Source organism: Patiria miniata, unplaced genomic scaffold (assembly GCF_015706575.1).
Source record: "Patiria miniata isolate m_02_andy unplaced genomic scaffold, ASM1570657v1 HiC_scaffold_29, whole genome shotgun sequence".
NCBI classification, from domain to species: Eukaryota; Metazoa; Echinodermata; class Asteroidea; order Valvatida; family Asterinidae; genus Patiria; species Patiria miniata.
This window is the reverse complement of record NW_024037068.1, coordinates 5824181-5841997: the sequence shown is the minus strand read 5'-3', so window position 1 is coordinate 5841997 and position 17817 is coordinate 5824181. Positions and strand designations below refer to the sequence as shown.

The window sequence follows — 17817 nt, the reverse complement described above, 5'->3', positions numbered from 1 at the left end:
CTGATACTTGTGATAGCAGTAAAATATTGTCATCTATTTTAACTGCTGATCTTCTATTTTGACATTGGACACGGAGAAGGCATGAACGTAGACCATCCCAAGTGATGCTATCCTTGGAGCAACTTCATTAGCCTATTTTCCCTTTTTGACTGTCGTTTTTGTATACACCCAACAAAGTTTCGGTTTTGTATACACCCAACAAAGTTTCGCTTGATATACCCAAAGTTCATATATATACTGTAATTCTTTTTGTAAATACCTAATAAATTGTATATATATATATATATATTGTCTCATATTTGTGCTGTAAATAAAACATTTGATATTATTGAGACAAACAGAAATTTCGCTCCACTCCATTACAAAGCGCGGTGGAATGCCAAACTCGCCTGCTCGCTACGCCCATTGCATACTGTTGAGCAAAATTCTAGGCGGCGCGCGCTGTGCAAAAAAAAGTTTAGTTGGCCGCGAGAGGGCGCTAGGCAAAAAGCATGATCGCGATGGCTGCTCACATGTGAAATGACACAAACACGAAGTTACAAAAATTATGAAATGAATGCTGGAGCACGGAACCAGTCGGGTAAAAGTAAGTACTGAAACCCGACCTGGTTACACCATGATATCTGGCCATCACTTGTCACCCTGTGCACAATGAGACTGATCTGAAAATTTCTCAGTTCAGTTTGTAATGCCTAGGCATTGCTAGGCCTAGCCCTGTCATGCCTGTGGCCGCGGTATGCTGCGCTGAACCTCTGCAGAGGTTCAGCGCAGCATACCGCGGCCACACTAGTGGGGCTTTAATATGCCTAGCGCCCTAGGCCTCAAACAAAGTTCAATATTTTCCCTGCTTAATTTGACTTTTTAGGACATAGGCCTTATTAGCACTTTTTGATGGCTGATAGGACATTGAAGGGAAACATTAGTAATGGCCAGATATGGAATCCATCTTTCCGAAGTAATAACATACATGTAACAACAGTTTATTCTTCCGAAGTGGCTATCGTTACGGCAGCCGTTGTTTAGCGCCCTCTACGAGACTTTTTTGATACGCACACAGGAATATAATTATTTGTTTCCCCACGTTTTAGCGAGCAGTGTGACAGCTCAGTCGATAGACATGATAGATGGTAGGATTTTGCTCCGCAAGGTTGCGGGTTCGCATCTCAGTTTTGCACTCGAATTTTTTTACTTTTTTAACCTGAGGCTTTGGAGGATTTTTTTTAAAAGGGAAATAAAGTCCGAATGTTATAACGTTCATATTCACTTTTTTCCATCTAATTTTATATTTTCTTCTCATGTTTTTATAAAAGTTGCAGTACTACCGTAACGATAGAAAATGGGAAATGCGTTACGGCTGCCGTAACGATCGATAGCCACTGCGTTACTCTTCAAAGCCAGAAAATTAAAAAAGCAATAAGCCTCTTAAGAGTAGGCCTACTACTGCGCATCCGCACATCGAGATTCAACAATCTACTTTTGTGGATAAACAGTTTGCCATACGCGTGCAAAATCTTGGTGGGGTAGGCCTACCAACAAAATCAAAGAAAAGATCTTGTTTTGAAGTAAATGCAAACTTTTGAGTTCTTTTAATGGCACTGTCGAGCGCAAAAGTTTCCATCTTTTTGATTCGATGAAAAATTGCAAAATGCGGATTTGGTTCAAGGGAAGATACATTTGCAAACATCAAAAAATGAAATGATCAAATTATCACGAAATACCTTACTGGATTGTTAAGGAATGACGTACAATCTGAAGCATCCTGTAAAATCGTGGGTCCTGGTGTGCTGACATTTTCAAGAAAAACTATTTTTCCAACGCTGGTCGGCCGACCAGCGTTGGAGAAAACTGCTCCTAATTTTTTATATTTAGTTATTCTGCATTTTCTTTACAGTTGATTACACACCTGTGAAGGGGTACAAGCCTGCTAGACCGATTCTCTGAACTTACAATTCCTCAAAGTCTATAAATTGATCGGTTTCATCTTAAGTGGAGTCAGGGAATCAGACTACAAGAACATGATTGGTTTTTTTGGTTTTTCCAGCATCTACAAGCCCAAAACGTGAAACAAGTCAGTTTAACAATATTTGCTATAACATACTAATCCTCCAAATCCATTTATTTCAGAAAATTGCAGCAAAAGCAAATGTTGTATATTCCCTTTAATTACCACATCCCCCATAGACTTGTGTGCATTTATCTGCTTTAACTCAATCGTTGAATCTGATGTGCGCATGCGCAGTAGTATAGTCTCCGAAGTGGCTTATTTGTTAAGGACTAATTAAACAACGTATTTTGAGATTTTCAGATATGAATCAGATGGCGGTTTTACAAAAATGTAATTACGCAGTGAACATAGTGAAACTGTCTAAGCCATTGTCACGGCTGGCAGTCAACCGTCTGGTTCCCTGACCTAGTAATAGTGGTATTCGTTATCTTTAGGAGCCCGTTCCTAAGGTTAGACTTGCCAAAACAGCTGACTATAAATGACACTCAAAAGTGACTTTCTGATATTTCTTGGCACATCTGAACAGCTGGTAGGCCTAATGACACCTCGTTGAATATCAGCAGGTTAATTTTGTAGAAAGAGGGCAGGGCTTTGATTTATGAGGGAAATTACGGGGTAAAAAACCGAAACCAGAAACACTTTTTTCCCCTTGTTAATACATGCATACCTTTGTTTCTTTTACAGATGTGCTTTTCTTTAAGGGCAGTAACAAGGCATTTGTGTAAGAAGTACCGCGCAACCTTGGGACTTTTATCAACGGACAAGTTGATGATCACACCTGCTATAATGAGCAGCTCATCACCTGGCAATTCAGGAGCTATAGAGGGCGCCGCAGTTATTCAACATCTTCACAGAGATGGGGACAACACAGTGGCCTACAGGTGTAAATAAATATACATAGACCCTGATGATGTTCACAGGAAGATATCCTATATACATGTATGTGCATGGCTTTCTGCACAATCGGAATAAAATAGATTGTGCGCACTTTGCGATATACGCACACAAACCAGTACGTGCATGCGGTGTGTTCCGTCCTCTTTGCTCTTGAAACTGTTACAAAAAAAAACACCCTCTCTGAAGAGAAGGCTTAAAGGAAAAATACAACATTTGCAAACATCGAAGAATAAAACTACTGAGTTTTTACGAAATACCTTACAAGGATGTTGGTAAATGACAGTCTTACGCATCCTGTAAAATTATGGCACCTGGTGTCAAGTCATTTTCAAGAAAATGATATTTTTGTATACATTTCCAACGGTGGTCGGCCGACCACCGTTGGAAAAACCTAACTATTTTTCAACTACTGCTCCTAATTTACAATTTGTGTCAGTCCAAATGTTGTTTGCTATTGGTTACATGTTTATGAACGGGTGCAGGCGAGCTAGACTGGTTCCCTTACCTTACAATTTTCCGACATCTATAAATTGATCCATTTTATCTGTAGTGGAGTTAGGAAACCAGACTACTTAAATATTTTTGTTTTTCTTGGTTTTTCCAGCATTTTCGAACACAAAACTTCAAACATGTCAGTGTAACAATATTTGATCTATTATACTAACCCCTCAAATAGTTCATTTCTGAATATTACAGCAAAAACCAATGATGTACATTCCCTTTAATGCATATATTACGTTTTCTTTTTCCTTGAAGGCAAACTGGAGGAAAGTCACCAGGAGTGATGTTTCTCCCTGGGTTCATGTCCAACATGAATGGAGGCAAGGCTTGTGAATTGGAGAAGTATTGTCGGCGGGCGGGATTGGCCTATGTCAGGTAGGCCTATATGATAAAGACTAAGGTCCCTGACCTGCGAGAGCAGGCCGGGTGGTGGTGCTGTCAACCCACAAAGTTGCACTTTTCATCTCAACATCCGTGTTGTGCATACACTGTACGCTTATCCTGACGAAGGATGCTCAGTGTGCACAAAAGACATAATTCATGCTAGTTTTAGTCCAAGACTGGTTTGGGATTTAATTCTCAGCTACCCAAGAAATTCTGAGCACATGTACGTACATTTGTACCTCGCGCATGCATGAGCTTGAAATTTCGAGAATAGATTCATACATTTGGCCAATGTGCATAAAAGGGAACTGAACTTGGGAAACAGATTCTTATATACCTGAACTTGGGTGATAGATATTTCTATTTAACTAATGTGCTCTTCAAGGGAAAATACAACATTTGCAAACATCAAAAAATAAAACTACCAAATCATTTTGAAATACCTTGCTGGACTGTTAGTGAATGACAGTGTAAAGCATCCTGTAAAATCATGGCACCTGGTATACTGTCATTTTCAAGAAAAGTGGTATTTTTGTATCTATTTTCAACGCTGGTCGGCCGACCAGCGTTGGAAAAAACTGGCTTTTTTTCAAATACTGGCCCCAATTGACCATCGCACTTGTTTGCAATCGATTACACACCTATGAACGGGTACAAGCCAGCTAGACTGGTTCCCTGACCTTACAATTCCCCAATGTATGTAAACTGCTCTGTTTCTTCTTATATGGAGTCAGGGAACCAGACGACAGGAAAATGATTGTTTTTCTTGGTTTTTATAGCATTTTTGAACCCAAAACCTAAAAAAAGTCAGTGTAACTATATTTGCCATATTTCCAACCCCCAATTCCATCCATTTCTGAAAATTACAGCAAAAGCAAATGATGTATATTCCCTTTAAAAGGCACTGAACTTAGGTAAAAGATTCTTCTGTACAACACCTGAATAAATCCCCGTCATGTCATTGAATTATTTGCCCCAACTCAAGGCCCGGCTGCATCGCAAAAAAAAAAAAGTTCTGTTCCACGGTAATCATGGTAATAGAAGCTCCATTACACGGTAACACTATTGATGGCTCTGACCAATCAGATGAAGAGAGTGTATTCAGGTGTTGTATCAAACAATAATGAATGTTTCACATTCACACAACGGTAAGAGTAATTTCATTCGGTGACAGATGCAATTTTTCATTCCACTCGGCCTCGCCTCGTGGAATGGAACATCATCTGTCACCTCATGAAATTACTCTTACCATTGCACTCATAAACAATCATTGTTTGTATACTACATGTGCATTTATTTGACCAATGTTCTTCTGAAGGGAACTGAATTGGGTAATAGATTCTTCTCTGTGACCAATGTGTGTACATTCCCAGGTTTGATTATCAAGGCTTGGGGGATTCACATGGGCATCTGCAGCCAGGGATTAAGGCCTTTGACGTATGGAAATCAGACGCACTTGCAGTTCTGGATCACTTGACAACGGGACCTCAGGTAAATAGGGCGTGCCTTGCCGGTCCACGTTCACTTTTTCTATGAACGTCTTGGTACCAAACACTGACTAGTCTAGTCACAGACTCCCGTGTTTGAATTTAAGCAAATATATGCACTTGTTATTCGCGTGATCAATTGAACGGAAGTTCAGGTCAACAATTTGAAGTTGAAAATAGTCATTGATTCATTACTGGAGCAAGCCCAGTCTAATGTGGCTTTCTTAGCTGTAGGTAGCTTTCCAGCACTTAACTGGCTCATCACTCGTCACTCAAATTCTGTTGGGAGGCAGGCTGGCTCTGGACAACAGACGCAGGTACATTGGGGATAGCCTGACTGTTTATCAAGGACAAATCACTGTTTTATTAGTATGTGCAAACATGAATATGAACCCGGGAATCCTGGGTTCGCGAAAGCCACATTAGACTGGGCTTGGTCCAGTAATGTCGCAACGTTTTCAATATGTTGTAAATTGTAATGCTTTCTTTTCTTTGAAATACCCATTGCCCTTGGTTTGATGGGTCCTGTCTGGACACATAAAACCCCCAAAACAGGATGTTAATTACGCGTGTACATGTAGTCAAGTCCATCACAAGTCCCTTTTACTCCCTGCAAGTCCATCACAAGTCCTCCAGTCCCAACTCAACTCACAAGTTATTCAAATGAGCTTTGACAAAGGCAATTCCTTTGTTATTTTTCAATCGTTGTTACTTGTGACTGGACTTGTGATGTGATTTACATGCGACATGATTTGTGATGGAATTGTGATGGACGCGACTACATGTGGGATGCTGCGGTAGTACACGTGAACCAGTCACCATGCTTGCACCAATTTATGAACACGAAGCGTACAGTGTACAGTACAACTTTCTTGTATCCATTTATGGAGTACATTATGCGTACAGGGAAAGGGGGTTTGAACCACTGCGTATGCCATACGTACATGAAGGGGGGGGGGGTTCTAAAAAGTCAGCATTCCGTGCGTACGTACTTAGGGACAGCCCTTAAGGAACATGAAATGGAATAATAAGTAAAGAGTATGAAATATAGGAGAAATGAAGCATAACAATAGATAAAATTAATCAACAAGTAATGTAATTAATTCAGTCTTAGACCCCGTTCCCACTTGATCCACCAATTGGGGGATCTGATCCACCTTTTGCCAAATTGCCGGATCAGATCCCCCAATTGGTGGATCAGATCCGGCAATTGTGTGTAGTGGGAACGCTAACCATTATAAGGTGGATCAGGATCAGATCCACCTTTTCTGATCCACCTCTCGACCAGGATACAGATCCCCCAATTGGTGGATCAGATCCGGCAATTGGCGGATCACGATCAGATGGGAACGCAAAAGGTGGATCTGATCCGGCAATTTGACCTGTTAACATCCGCCCGGTGTACGAGTGGCGCGAAAATGTTGCGGTCTCATGAACGAAGAAACACGTTTTCAGGCGTGTAGCTCATGTGAAAAGTTTCAGCGTATGCAACATGCACAATAAACAACCGCAATTTTTCCATCATGTCTCATGAACGAAGAAACACGTTTTCAGGCGTGTAGCTCATGTGAAAAGTTTCAGCGTATGCAACATGCACAATAAACAACCGCTGAACTACGGGCTAGCACCTCACACGCACCAGCACGTGGTATCCTAAAACAACACTAGGCCTTTTTTGTTGCGTCATGGTTGCGTGTTCGTCCATTTCTAAACCTTTTTCATTCGTGAAATTTTTCCATCCAAAAATGACTCTGAGTCCACACTCACCGAAACACTTCACTTTGGCACGGAATCATGGAAAAGCTTACGAGTATGCGATGAGAATATAGCCGATAATGCGGTACGTACGGCGGTGACAAATCTGTAGTATTGATTATAGAAAATTGGAAAATGATGTCGTAGTACACCATGTGACCATTTCTAACCAATGAGAAGCTTCAGAACCAGGGAATCCCTTATCGATGCATTGGTTCCTGCCGTGATGTCACACAATGAGCAGCGGTAGCTGTTCAATTTCACCAGTTAATGCACGCATGGATTCGGCACGGATCCTCTACGGATCTGTGATTTATGTTGGTCAATTTGCGTAATTTTCTTCGGTGAATTCTGATAGCGCTGTTTGAAAACTGACCCATCCTGGCCTACCATGCAACACTGGCACTCCCATCACAGAGTGCGCGCAATTCTGAACTCCGTGACCCTTCGGACTCGACATTTCCGTACGAAAAGGTGGTTCAAGCATAAGTGGGAACGCGTCTTGCGGTTTCGTTGCGGTTAGATAACGATCACACCAAAATGCTGGATTTTGATCCACCTTTTCCCAATTCGGAATGCGGTGTTAGTAAGGCTCTTAACTGATAATAATTTTAACATGCAGATGCTAGTGGGTTCCAGTATGGGTGGTGCCTAATTACTCCAAGCCTTAGAAAGGGATGTCCATCCTTCTGAACTTGAATTTATTGACAACATGCAGATCCTAGTGGGTTCCAGTATGGGTGGTGCCTATGATGTTATAACTCCTAGCCTTAGAAAGGCCCCATAGGATGTCCATCCTTCTGAACTTGGTTTTTATCCTCCATTCCATGGAGATCCTATTGACTTTTACTATGGGTGGTGTATTGATGTAACTCCTTGCCTTAGAAATGCCACACGTGATGTCCATCCTTCTGAACTGGTTTTGATTGACCGTTTGAGGCAGATCCTAGTGCAGAGCGTAGTGGGTTCCAGTATGGGTGGTGCCTAATTACTCCAAGCCTTAGAAAGGGATGTCCATCCTTCTGAACTTGAATTTATTGACACTTTCATGCAGTTCCTAGTGGGTTCCAGTAGGGGTGGTGCCTTGATGTTACTCCTAGCCTTAGAAAGGCCCATAGGATGTCCGTGCTTCTGAAGTTGGTTTCATTGACCATTTCATGCAGATTCTAGTGGGTTTAAGTATGGGTGGTGCCTTTGATGTAACTCCTACATGTAGCCTTAAAAAGTCCCCATAGGATGCCCATCCTTCTGAATTTGGGTTTTAATTAACCATTTCATGCAGATCCTAGTGGGTTCCAGTATGGGTGGTGTCTTGATGTTACTCCTAGCCTTAGAAAGGCCCATAGTATGTCCATCCTTCTGAACTTGGCTTTTATTGACCATTTTATGCAGATCCAAGAGGGTTCCAGTATGGGTGGTGCCTTAATGTTACTTCTAGCCTTGGAAAGGCCCCATATACCGGGGTACATGATATAGGATGTCCATCCTTCGGAACTGGTTTCCATTGACTATTTCATGCAGATCTAAGAGGGTTCCAGTATGGGTGATGCATTGATGTTACTCCTAGCCTTAGAAAGGCCCATAGGATGCCCATCCTTCTGAACTTGGTTTTCACTGATCATTCCATGCAGATCCTTGTGGGTTCCAGTATGGGTGGTGTCTTGATGTTACTCCTAGCCTTAGAAAGGCCCATAGTATGTCCATCCTTCTGAACTTGGCTTTTATTGACCATTTTATGCAGATCCAAGAGGGTTCCAGTATGGGTGGTGCCTTAATGTTACTCCTAGCCTTGGAAAGGCCCCATAGGATGTCCATCCTTCTGAACTGGTGTTCATTGACCATTTCATGCAGATCTAAGAGGGTTCCAGTATGGGTGGTGCCTTGATGTTACTCCTTGCCTTAGAATGGCCCATAGGATGTCCATCTTTCTGAACTTGGTTTTCACTGATCATTCTATGCAGATCCTTGTGGGTTCCAGTATGGGTGGTGCCTTGATGTTACTCCTTGCCTTAGAGAGGCCCCATAGGATAGCAGCACTGATTGGTGTCGCCACTGCAGTGAACTTCACACAGCCATTGAGCTATACCGAAGCAGGGAAATCAGAGGTAGGTATATATGTAGCCTTGGTCAAGGCGCTATTATTCATCCAGCTGTAGCGCGGTAAACGATATTTTCGCTAGTGCTATGCATGCAGTCATATGTCTATCCATACAGTGCATTAAAAATACAGCGCGAACAGCGACCTCACGCGGCCACTATTTTTATGCAAATCAGTTGGACCCAATCTATCGCCTTGGTTCAATCGTCCATGTGAGGTTTTGGGGGTGGTGCTCATTATGTTAATAGCCTTAGCTGACCTTAAATGTCGTTTTCTTATTGGTCGATCGTTGCGTGGAAACTTGCATAGTAAATCGTGCACCGTACATAATCCATACACGTACACGTTGTGTGTCTCTGCACACGGCACCGCAAAAGGCGAATAGCTGCTAATAATTTGATGACGTCCGGATTTACCAAGGTGTGATTGTACACTCCACATATTAGCCCGCCTACACTTATCTGTATTCGCATACGAGGTCATGCGCTAGAAATCCAGCGCAAAATAAAGAAAAACATAAGCTTTTGCTGACGATTGAACCAAGCCGCTAGATTTGGTCCAACTGATTTGCATAGAAATGGTGGCCGCGTGAGGTCGCTGTTCGCACTGTATTTTTAATGCATCGCATGCATAGCGCTAGCGAGGATATCGTTTACCGCGCTACGGCCGGGATGAATAACAACTAGTGCCAAGTTGACCAAGACTAGTATATATGGGATGTATCACAGCAGCATTCATTATAGTTTGCCCTGACCATACTTTCAAGCAGTCCATTTGCTTTGCTGCCTCATCACACGCATTCACTGATTACACTGCTGTACAGTTTTTGAATAATTTGGTTTTGTATAATTCTATCTTGGACTTGATCTAATTTAAAATACATTCTAGTTTTACATGCACCAGCCTAAACTTCACACCTATTTGCAGGAACCCGTGTGTGCATGAAGTGAGTCCTTCACATGTAGCTTTCATGAGTGATTAGATTTTAGACAACAGATGTAGATGGCACTACATGTATGTGACAAGGAATCTCATCAGTGTGTGAGACACTCCAAGTGCATGCGCTGGTTTACATAATATAGGGCGCGATATATACAAAATAATGAAATGTGCACAAGCCTGTAGCATCTTCACGTTGCTGCTAGATGTCATATTGGGATTCTTTTGCAAGTTTATCTGAAAGCAATGGTGTTTATACAGTACATCTGTCCAAATCTGTGTTTCAGTTGTTTTTGTTTGGTTATTTTCGCATGCAAACACCTGGAATGCCATTGCAATGCTGGAGAGCAAGCCCGTCCATACATGATTTTTTTACAAGGTTCATTCTTTTGTTTTCTTTTTTGGGCAAAACAGGGCTCATCCCACCCACCAGCAGAGGAATTGAAGTATGTGACACCACGCGATTTTGTAGACAAGAGCTATCAGCGATGCTTAATGAACGACCCCATAGAGATCAGCTGCCCAATCAGATTGCTCCACGGAATGAGGGACGACACCGTGCCACACCAGACATCGTTAGATGTCGCGCAGAGAGTAGCTAGCAAAGACGTGGAGGTGATATTGAGAAAAGACGGCGACCATCGCATGTCGCAAGAGAGGGACTTGCAGTTGCTGACGAGAACCCTGGAATCACTTGTTAAAAACATAGAGACTGATTGTTACAGTGGTGAAAGTAAACTTTAGTTTCCAGTGGGCACAATTGCAAGAATGGCTGTGAGGGTGCCAGGTTTAAAGGGAATGTACAACATTTGCTTTTGCTGCAATTTTCAGAAATAAATGGATTTGGAGGATTAGTATGTTATAGAAAATATTGTAAAACTGACTTAATTCACGTTTTGGACTTGTAGATGCTGGAAAAACCAAGAAAACCTGTCATATTCTTGTAGTCTGGTTCCCTGACCCCACTTTAGATGAAACGGAGCAATTAATACACTTTAGGGAATTGTAAGGTCAGAGAATAAGTCTAATAAGCAAGCTTGAACCCCTTCACAGGTGTGTAATCAATTGCAAAGAAAAGTCAGAATAACTAAATATGAAAAAAGTAGGGACAGTTTTTGAAAAAAGCCAGTTTTCTCCAACGCTGGTCGGCCGACCAGCGTTGGAAAAATACAGTTTTTCTTGAAAATGACAGCACACCAGGAGCCACGGTTTTAAAGGATACTTCCGGAGCTATCAGCCCCTTGATGCTACGGACCAATCACGTACAGCAGGGGTGGATCCAGGAATTTTCGCAGGTTGGGGGGGGGGGGGGTTTCATCAGCCCAAAAATCTGAAAATGTACACACGTTTTTTTCTCCGGACACTTGGCCTCCGTAAAATCAAAAACTGGAGGGGGGGGGGGGGGGGGGGCTGGTACCAATTTCAATAGGGGGCGCTGTTCAAATTCGACGATTATTAACACTCATGACAGAATGGTGTACCGTGTAACAGGCGGACATTAGACCAGTATAATGTTTTGGGGGGTGTCACAGCAGGACCCCCCCCCCCTCTCTGGATCCACGCCTGTACAGCTATTTTTAACGTTCAACACAAATCTGACAAGCGTGCGCTTGCTCATTGTGCTGCTACTGTGTAGTGTGTAGTGTGGTATTGGAGAAGTGTCCCTTCATGCCCATGCGTGTAGTTGGTTGGGCCTATTGGATCAGTCGTCGGAGGATGAATTATCAACTCGGGTGCATCAGATGCCAACGCAATTATTCATACGGGCAACAAGTAGAATGAATACAAAAACTGAAAAAAGGAAGTTAAAATTGTCGAATTTTCTGCAAACTGCACGTGACAAAACCAGGTTAGAAAAGTTGTTCAGTTATTAAAGGTTTCTTGTCTGATTGTGAAATATTCTTCTTTTTGTAACAGTCTTTCATCAATCGTTTGGAATGCTGACAAATACGTACACACAATTTATTTGTACATGGTTAATATATCAGAGTTTTTATTGTGTTATACTCAGAGAGAAACATAATATATTTTTCATAGTTAAAATAATTAAAATTGATGAAAAAAAAATGAAAGCATCCAATTGGAGTTATTGTTGTATTTTCATTAGTATTGTGATGTGGGTACAGAGAGGACCCTTGCTCTATGGCCCCATTAGGATTCCTAACTGGTCTCTTTTGCTAATAGACTTGAAGACTTGGTTTCAAGTCAGGTGCCGCACTTGTTTTGTACATCATCGCAAAGATTATTAAAAACTTAAGTGTAATAATGCGTGTTCTCGTCCCCTAGATTTTCCCAAGTGCCCCTCCTGCGGACATAAATGTGCCCCCTTGAGCATAAAATGTGCCGTCCCTCTCAAGATAAAAACAAAACTGGCTCTAAAATTTCGAATAATTTGTTTTCTTAAAATGGTATAGCCTGAGAGTTCTGATATGAGCGGGGAATATGAAAACCCGGACCCTAAAACCTCTACAATGGGCCTTGAAAATGGGCACATTATAAATTTCAACCGGAAAAACGTCAAACACAAAGCATGGGAATTTTCAAGTCAGAATTTCTGTCTCTTAACATAGATGACATCATCAGGGGCCCACTTTGTTGGGGAATGGATAGGTCGATACACAATTTGGTTGAGGACTGTACGTGTTTACCGTGACTGTTTATTCCACAATAATATTTTAATACACATTGATTGATTGAGCTGGTTACAGTGAACTGAGAAAGAGAACTGGGTGAACTGAAATAGACTAGAACAGAAATGGAACAGAATTGGAATTGAAACAGAATGAGATACTGCTAGTGGAGAAGCACTTATATACTGGTGGAAACAGGAAGTCTTGAGAGTAAGAAATACTTTAGAATGGGGAAACTTAGTCATATATGATATCGTGGTTTCCTCAGAAAAATGACTAGGAATGAGTAATGTAGTTCCTTAAAACAATGATCTTGAAAGTAACTTGGTTTAGTGACCAAAGACGTGTGTGGGCAGTGAAGGTCATTTGCTCTGTATAAAAGTAAAGGGACTACACATTGCATAGGTACTGTGTGGGTGTATGTGCATACCAGGAAAACACTGAGTAATGCATTCAGGAGAATTAATCATTAAAAAGTTCAAAAGGAACATTGATAATTAAAGTGTCATAATTAACTAAACTTCAGACGAATTGATAATTGAGATTTGATAATCTGAAAAAGCTACAACTTCATGTGAATATCTGCTCGGTCACCATGGCGTCTGCATATTACATCCCTACTGATGAGATTATGCATGCAGTATATTCCACCAGATACAGAACCAGAATAAAATGGCCGGTTTCGAAGAGCGCTCCAATTTTTGTAAATTTGGTACCAGCCCAGCCCCCCCCCCCAGCCCCCATTTGATTTTACGGAGGCCAAGTGTCCAGTGAAAAAAACATGTCGACCCGGTGATGCGACTGTAACCGGTCAGCTAGTCCAAAAATTCAACCCCCAAAAGTGGGTGCAGTACATTTTGTTTTCGTCCTTCACAAATTTATTTAAACAGGCAATTGTTTTCAACTCAAGTTGATCAGTATGAAACTGTGCCACCCCTCTAAGTAATTCTCGTGACCAAAATGTAATCGCCCATCGGGAGTACGTCATTAGCATTCTATCCGATTCTCATTTCTAACCCAGGCTTGTGCTGAATGCACATTATGCAAATAACGTGTTTAGAAGATTTCCACTCAGACTCCAGCCCTATTGTTACATACATGCCTCGCTGATCACCATGGTACAGCGACCTAGCGTGCACGGGCTTTATCTTAAGCTGTTGTTTTGGTGCTGGGCTAGGCCTTACTGTCGTTGTGCTCCTCACGCTCACTGCATGCAACTCATTACACTCTTCAAAATTATCATTTTGGCTGGTATAAAATTGTTTATTCTAATTGAACGTGCACATTGTGTCCAATTGATATTGTATTAACAAAGACATCGTTACCATTTACTCCAAGATCAACACCAAGAGGGGCAATGTCTTCAAGAGTAGAAAGAGGTATGTTATGTCTCTGATTAATGAACATGTGTATAAGGTTCTCCTACAAAATCCGAAGCAGTTTATAGATATAAAGTTTGAGGCTGCAGAAAAGAAGACACTGGCCGGCCAGGAATTGTTTTCTTCTGAGCGGATAGATTGCTTCATTTCAAGGCAGTAAAATGCTTTCATTTTTTTAGGAAGCTCTGGTAAAAGTAGAGAGTTTTGTCACCTGAAACAGAGAACTCCTTAAATTTCATTGGATGTTAAAAAAAACAGTTTACATGGAAGATAAATTACAGCAGAATTAAGGTTGAACGAACATTATTATTATATTCAATAATAATGCAATGCGAAAAGGAATTTGTCACGTGCAGTGACATTGTGTTCGCACGTGTGTTAATTTGCATATAGGAATTTATAAAATACGTGCAGTGACATTGCGTTCGCACGTTGAGTATAACAAGTTTGCATAGAAATTCGTCAGTGACTTTGTGTTCGCAAGTGGGGAAAAAAAATACAATTTCGAAAGAATTCGTCAGACACGTGCAGTGACATTGCGTTCGCACGTGGAACAGTTGAAGGGTAGCATTCCAGTGGAAGTTTTTTTTCTTCAAATTTTTGTCCCTGAATAATTAAACTCGCTAATTTACACCAGTATTTTCAATGATAAACCTGTGACAGTGTCTCCTTCATTGTCACATTGACTTGCAGTTCTTATATGTAACTCCCTTTATGGAGGAGGTTAAAAGACGTTCTCCACCTCAGTCTCAGAAACTAAATAATACATTGAAACAATATAAAACCTAATCAACATTCTGGGCAAAACATTGGTGCAAGTGATGCAAACAATATTATTAATTAGTTTTTTGTAGGTCAAGTTGGGAGGAGTGCAGACGCTGCAGGCGTGCATTATGCAGCATCCGCAAAGCAAAGCAGCTGCTGGATCTGTAGGAGTGTTAGGATAATGTTATATGCATTTAGATTCGGCGAAATATTCTTATACGCGTTTAGAAACCTCCGCACCGCGTTCTATCGCTTTTCCGTTCGACAATAATGCATATTCTTACGTAATGTTCGGCAAACTCGTGTTTTTTTGTGGCTAGACCGGAGACGGTTTGGTACGAAGACCGTGAAGGGACATGGGAGTTTTTTTTTTCATAATACTATTACGTATGTGTTATTGTCACGTACGTACGTAACTCACGCACGTACTTAAATATTATCACGTACGTAGGTAATATTATCACGTAGGGCCCACGTGATAATTATTACGTACGTAGGGCCCACGTGATAATGATTAAGTACGTATACACAACGTATACTCGTTTAAGGAAAAACGTATTATCACTTACATATGCAATACATGTACGTACGTAATACGTATTTATTTATCAGGTATGTACGCAATAATAATACTAATATTGCGTTACTACGTAATATTGTATTATCACGTACGTATGTGATTAATTAAATGTATCACGTACGTACTTTGTGATTGTCATATGTATATAAATAGGCCCTAAATAAGAACAATGTTCATCTCCTCTTGGTCTTCGTACCCACGTATCCGCCTATCCGCATATCCGCGTACCTGCGTAATCGCGCGATTTCGTGTACCATACTTCGAAGTGATAAAATCTAGGGAACTGTTTAGCAAAGTGCAATGAACAGTGTTAGGGAAAATGAAGCAAACGAAAATTAGGGAGCAAGCATAGCCCGCTGCGAGCATGCGCACATTGAGCCTGCAGGCAGTGCGATGGGGAGTTTTAGAAGTTTTCTATAAAAAAAAAGGATACAAATAACACTAACTTAATGCAAACGAAAATCTGTCTTATGAACAACACTGTCCCCCTAAACTTGAAAGTACTGGTGTATTTTATTTTATTTTCGCTATTAAGAAACTTCACTCGCAAATTTAAAGTCGATTTTGTAATTGATTGAGAGTCATTTTTTGATGTTTTATCGATCATCAACTGGAATGCTGCCCTCTTTACGGACATTGGCTGGTACTTTGCCCAACTCAAAACAATAATTAAACAAAGTTAGTAAAACAATTACAGAAAGTGGCAATGCCTGGTGCGTTGTTCACCAACGACGATATGATTTCTTTATGATTGTATAAAATGTTTAAGAGCAAACAAGATTTATAAAATCTAGGCCATCGGCTAATAACAGTGACCATGCCTTGTGCAGTGTCACTTGTAAGGGATACCCTCTTCGGTGCATATTAGCGCCGATTTCCAAGAGGCCCCTTCCTTCAGAAGAACTTGAACATCAAAACTTAAACCATTTCACAAAAACACGGAAGGACGTTACTACTTAAATAGCCATACAGAGAAAACTGTTTGTTAATAAATAACACTAATTCCTAAATGAGCTCTCTGTTAAGGTGACATATACGCTCGAATAGTAACACTAAAAGGTAAAAACATCTGGGATTAACAGCGTCTGAAAAAGCGCCGCATTGTCTATACTTCGCTAGTCTGTGAGCAGTGAGGGCACAGTTGACAGTTGACCATATTTTAATGATCGTAGAAAAATCAAAAGTCATAAATTATACTTTGCATAAATTTATTTAAAAGACATTTTTATTTTGTGAAGAGCTTTTAAGCTCGGTTCATTATTAAGTATTTAAAGATAAACTTATCTGTGAGTAAAAAAATGCTTACAGAAAGAATGACTTTTGGGGGAAAAAACTCAAAAGTAGATTGTATTTTGTTTCATTGTAAATGTTGCATGTTTGATTTTTTTGCCTTTGTGTGCATTGCTCTCTGTGTGGTGTGTGTTTTTTAATGGTATCCGTCTGTTGTCTCTGACAATAGACACAATTAAATGTTTTAAATCAAATTAATCGTTGCGGCTACGAAAATGTCAAATCGTTAAGCAAATTCGAAGCAGATGTTGAAAGGAATAATACTTGAAATCGGTGTTATTTTTTTTCTCAACTCCAATACGGCAAAAAAAGTTACGGTGTTAAAGCGGCAAGCCTCAAATTGACGAAAATACGAAATCAACTTTAAAATGTTAGGCAGTATTGGAATAAATAATACCTGAAATCGGTGTTATTTTTTACCTTTACTGAAATACCTACCCGGATATTTACTTGACTACGCGTATGACGAAAACTGAAAACAAAATTCAAATCGGTCCAAAATAAATTGTAGCGAAAATCACATCGTGAGCGATTTTCCTAAAAAAAAAAAAAATCACTCCGCTTTCTACGTGTAGGCCTACACGCTAGGAAAATGATGAAAATAACGCGAGGAAAACATCACAGCGTTAGTAAGAGTAAAAATACCCGAAATCAGTATTATTTTTCTTGCCACAAAGTAAACAAAATGGGTTATGGAAATAACAAATCAAAATGACGAAAATAACGGCATCAAAATTAATCATCCGAAACGAGAGAAGTGAATACATGTACATGTACGTGCAAATTTGGCCACAGAAAAAAAACCCGAAATTAAGATTTAAAACAAGTATGAAATACCGGTTCTACATTGCCTCAAAAAGTCGGAAAGCGAATTTAAGCAAACGGTGGGAAAATGACGGCAGCAAAAGAAAATGAAATTGACGAAATTATGAGAAAAAACACCATTATGAACAAAATATCTGTTTCGAAAATGACTGAATTTCAGTTATATACAGCGGCATTTCAAAAACATCAAAATTGTCGAGAAGTACCTTCAAAAAGACCTAATTCCCCCCCCCCCCCACACCAAATAAGGTACATTGTGAAAGGTTACAACTTATTGGCAGC

General features: G+C 40.5%; 1 protein-coding gene and 1 long non-coding RNA gene across 3 annotated transcripts; one reads left to right on the top strand and one right to left on the bottom strand.

The window, feature by feature from the left end:
- The first annotated feature begins 473 nt into the window (after positions 1–473).
- On the top strand, positions 474–11078 carry LOC119736177 (palmitoyl-protein thioesterase ABHD10, mitochondrial-like). 2 transcript variants are annotated; one of them, XM_038210199.1, is made up of 6 exons: positions 474–586; positions 2690–2886; positions 3659–3778; positions 5161–5278; positions 8991–9134; positions 10481–11077. In XM_038210199.1, the coding sequence occupies exons 1-6, from the start codon at positions 557–559 to the stop codon at positions 10808–10810; spliced, it is 939 nt and encodes a 312-aa protein (XP_038066127.1). In that variant the 5' UTR covers positions 474–556; the 3' UTR covers positions 10811–11077. The 2 variants fall into 2 exon arrangements, with proteins under 2 accessions (XP_038066127.1, XP_038066128.1); XM_038210200.1 differs by lacking the exon at positions 474–586 and adding an exon at positions 2436–2454 and having other exon boundaries at positions 10481–11078.
- Positions 11079–16842: 5764 nt separating this feature from the next.
- Positions 16843–17231, bottom strand: LOC119735963. Its single transcript, XR_005272243.1, has 2 exons — positions 17145–17231; positions 16843–17107 (listed from the first exon to the last, which is right to left on the bottom strand). It is a non-coding gene; the product is annotated as an uncharacterized LOC119735963 (long non-coding RNA).
- Between the last annotated feature and the right edge of the window lie 586 nt (positions 17232–17817).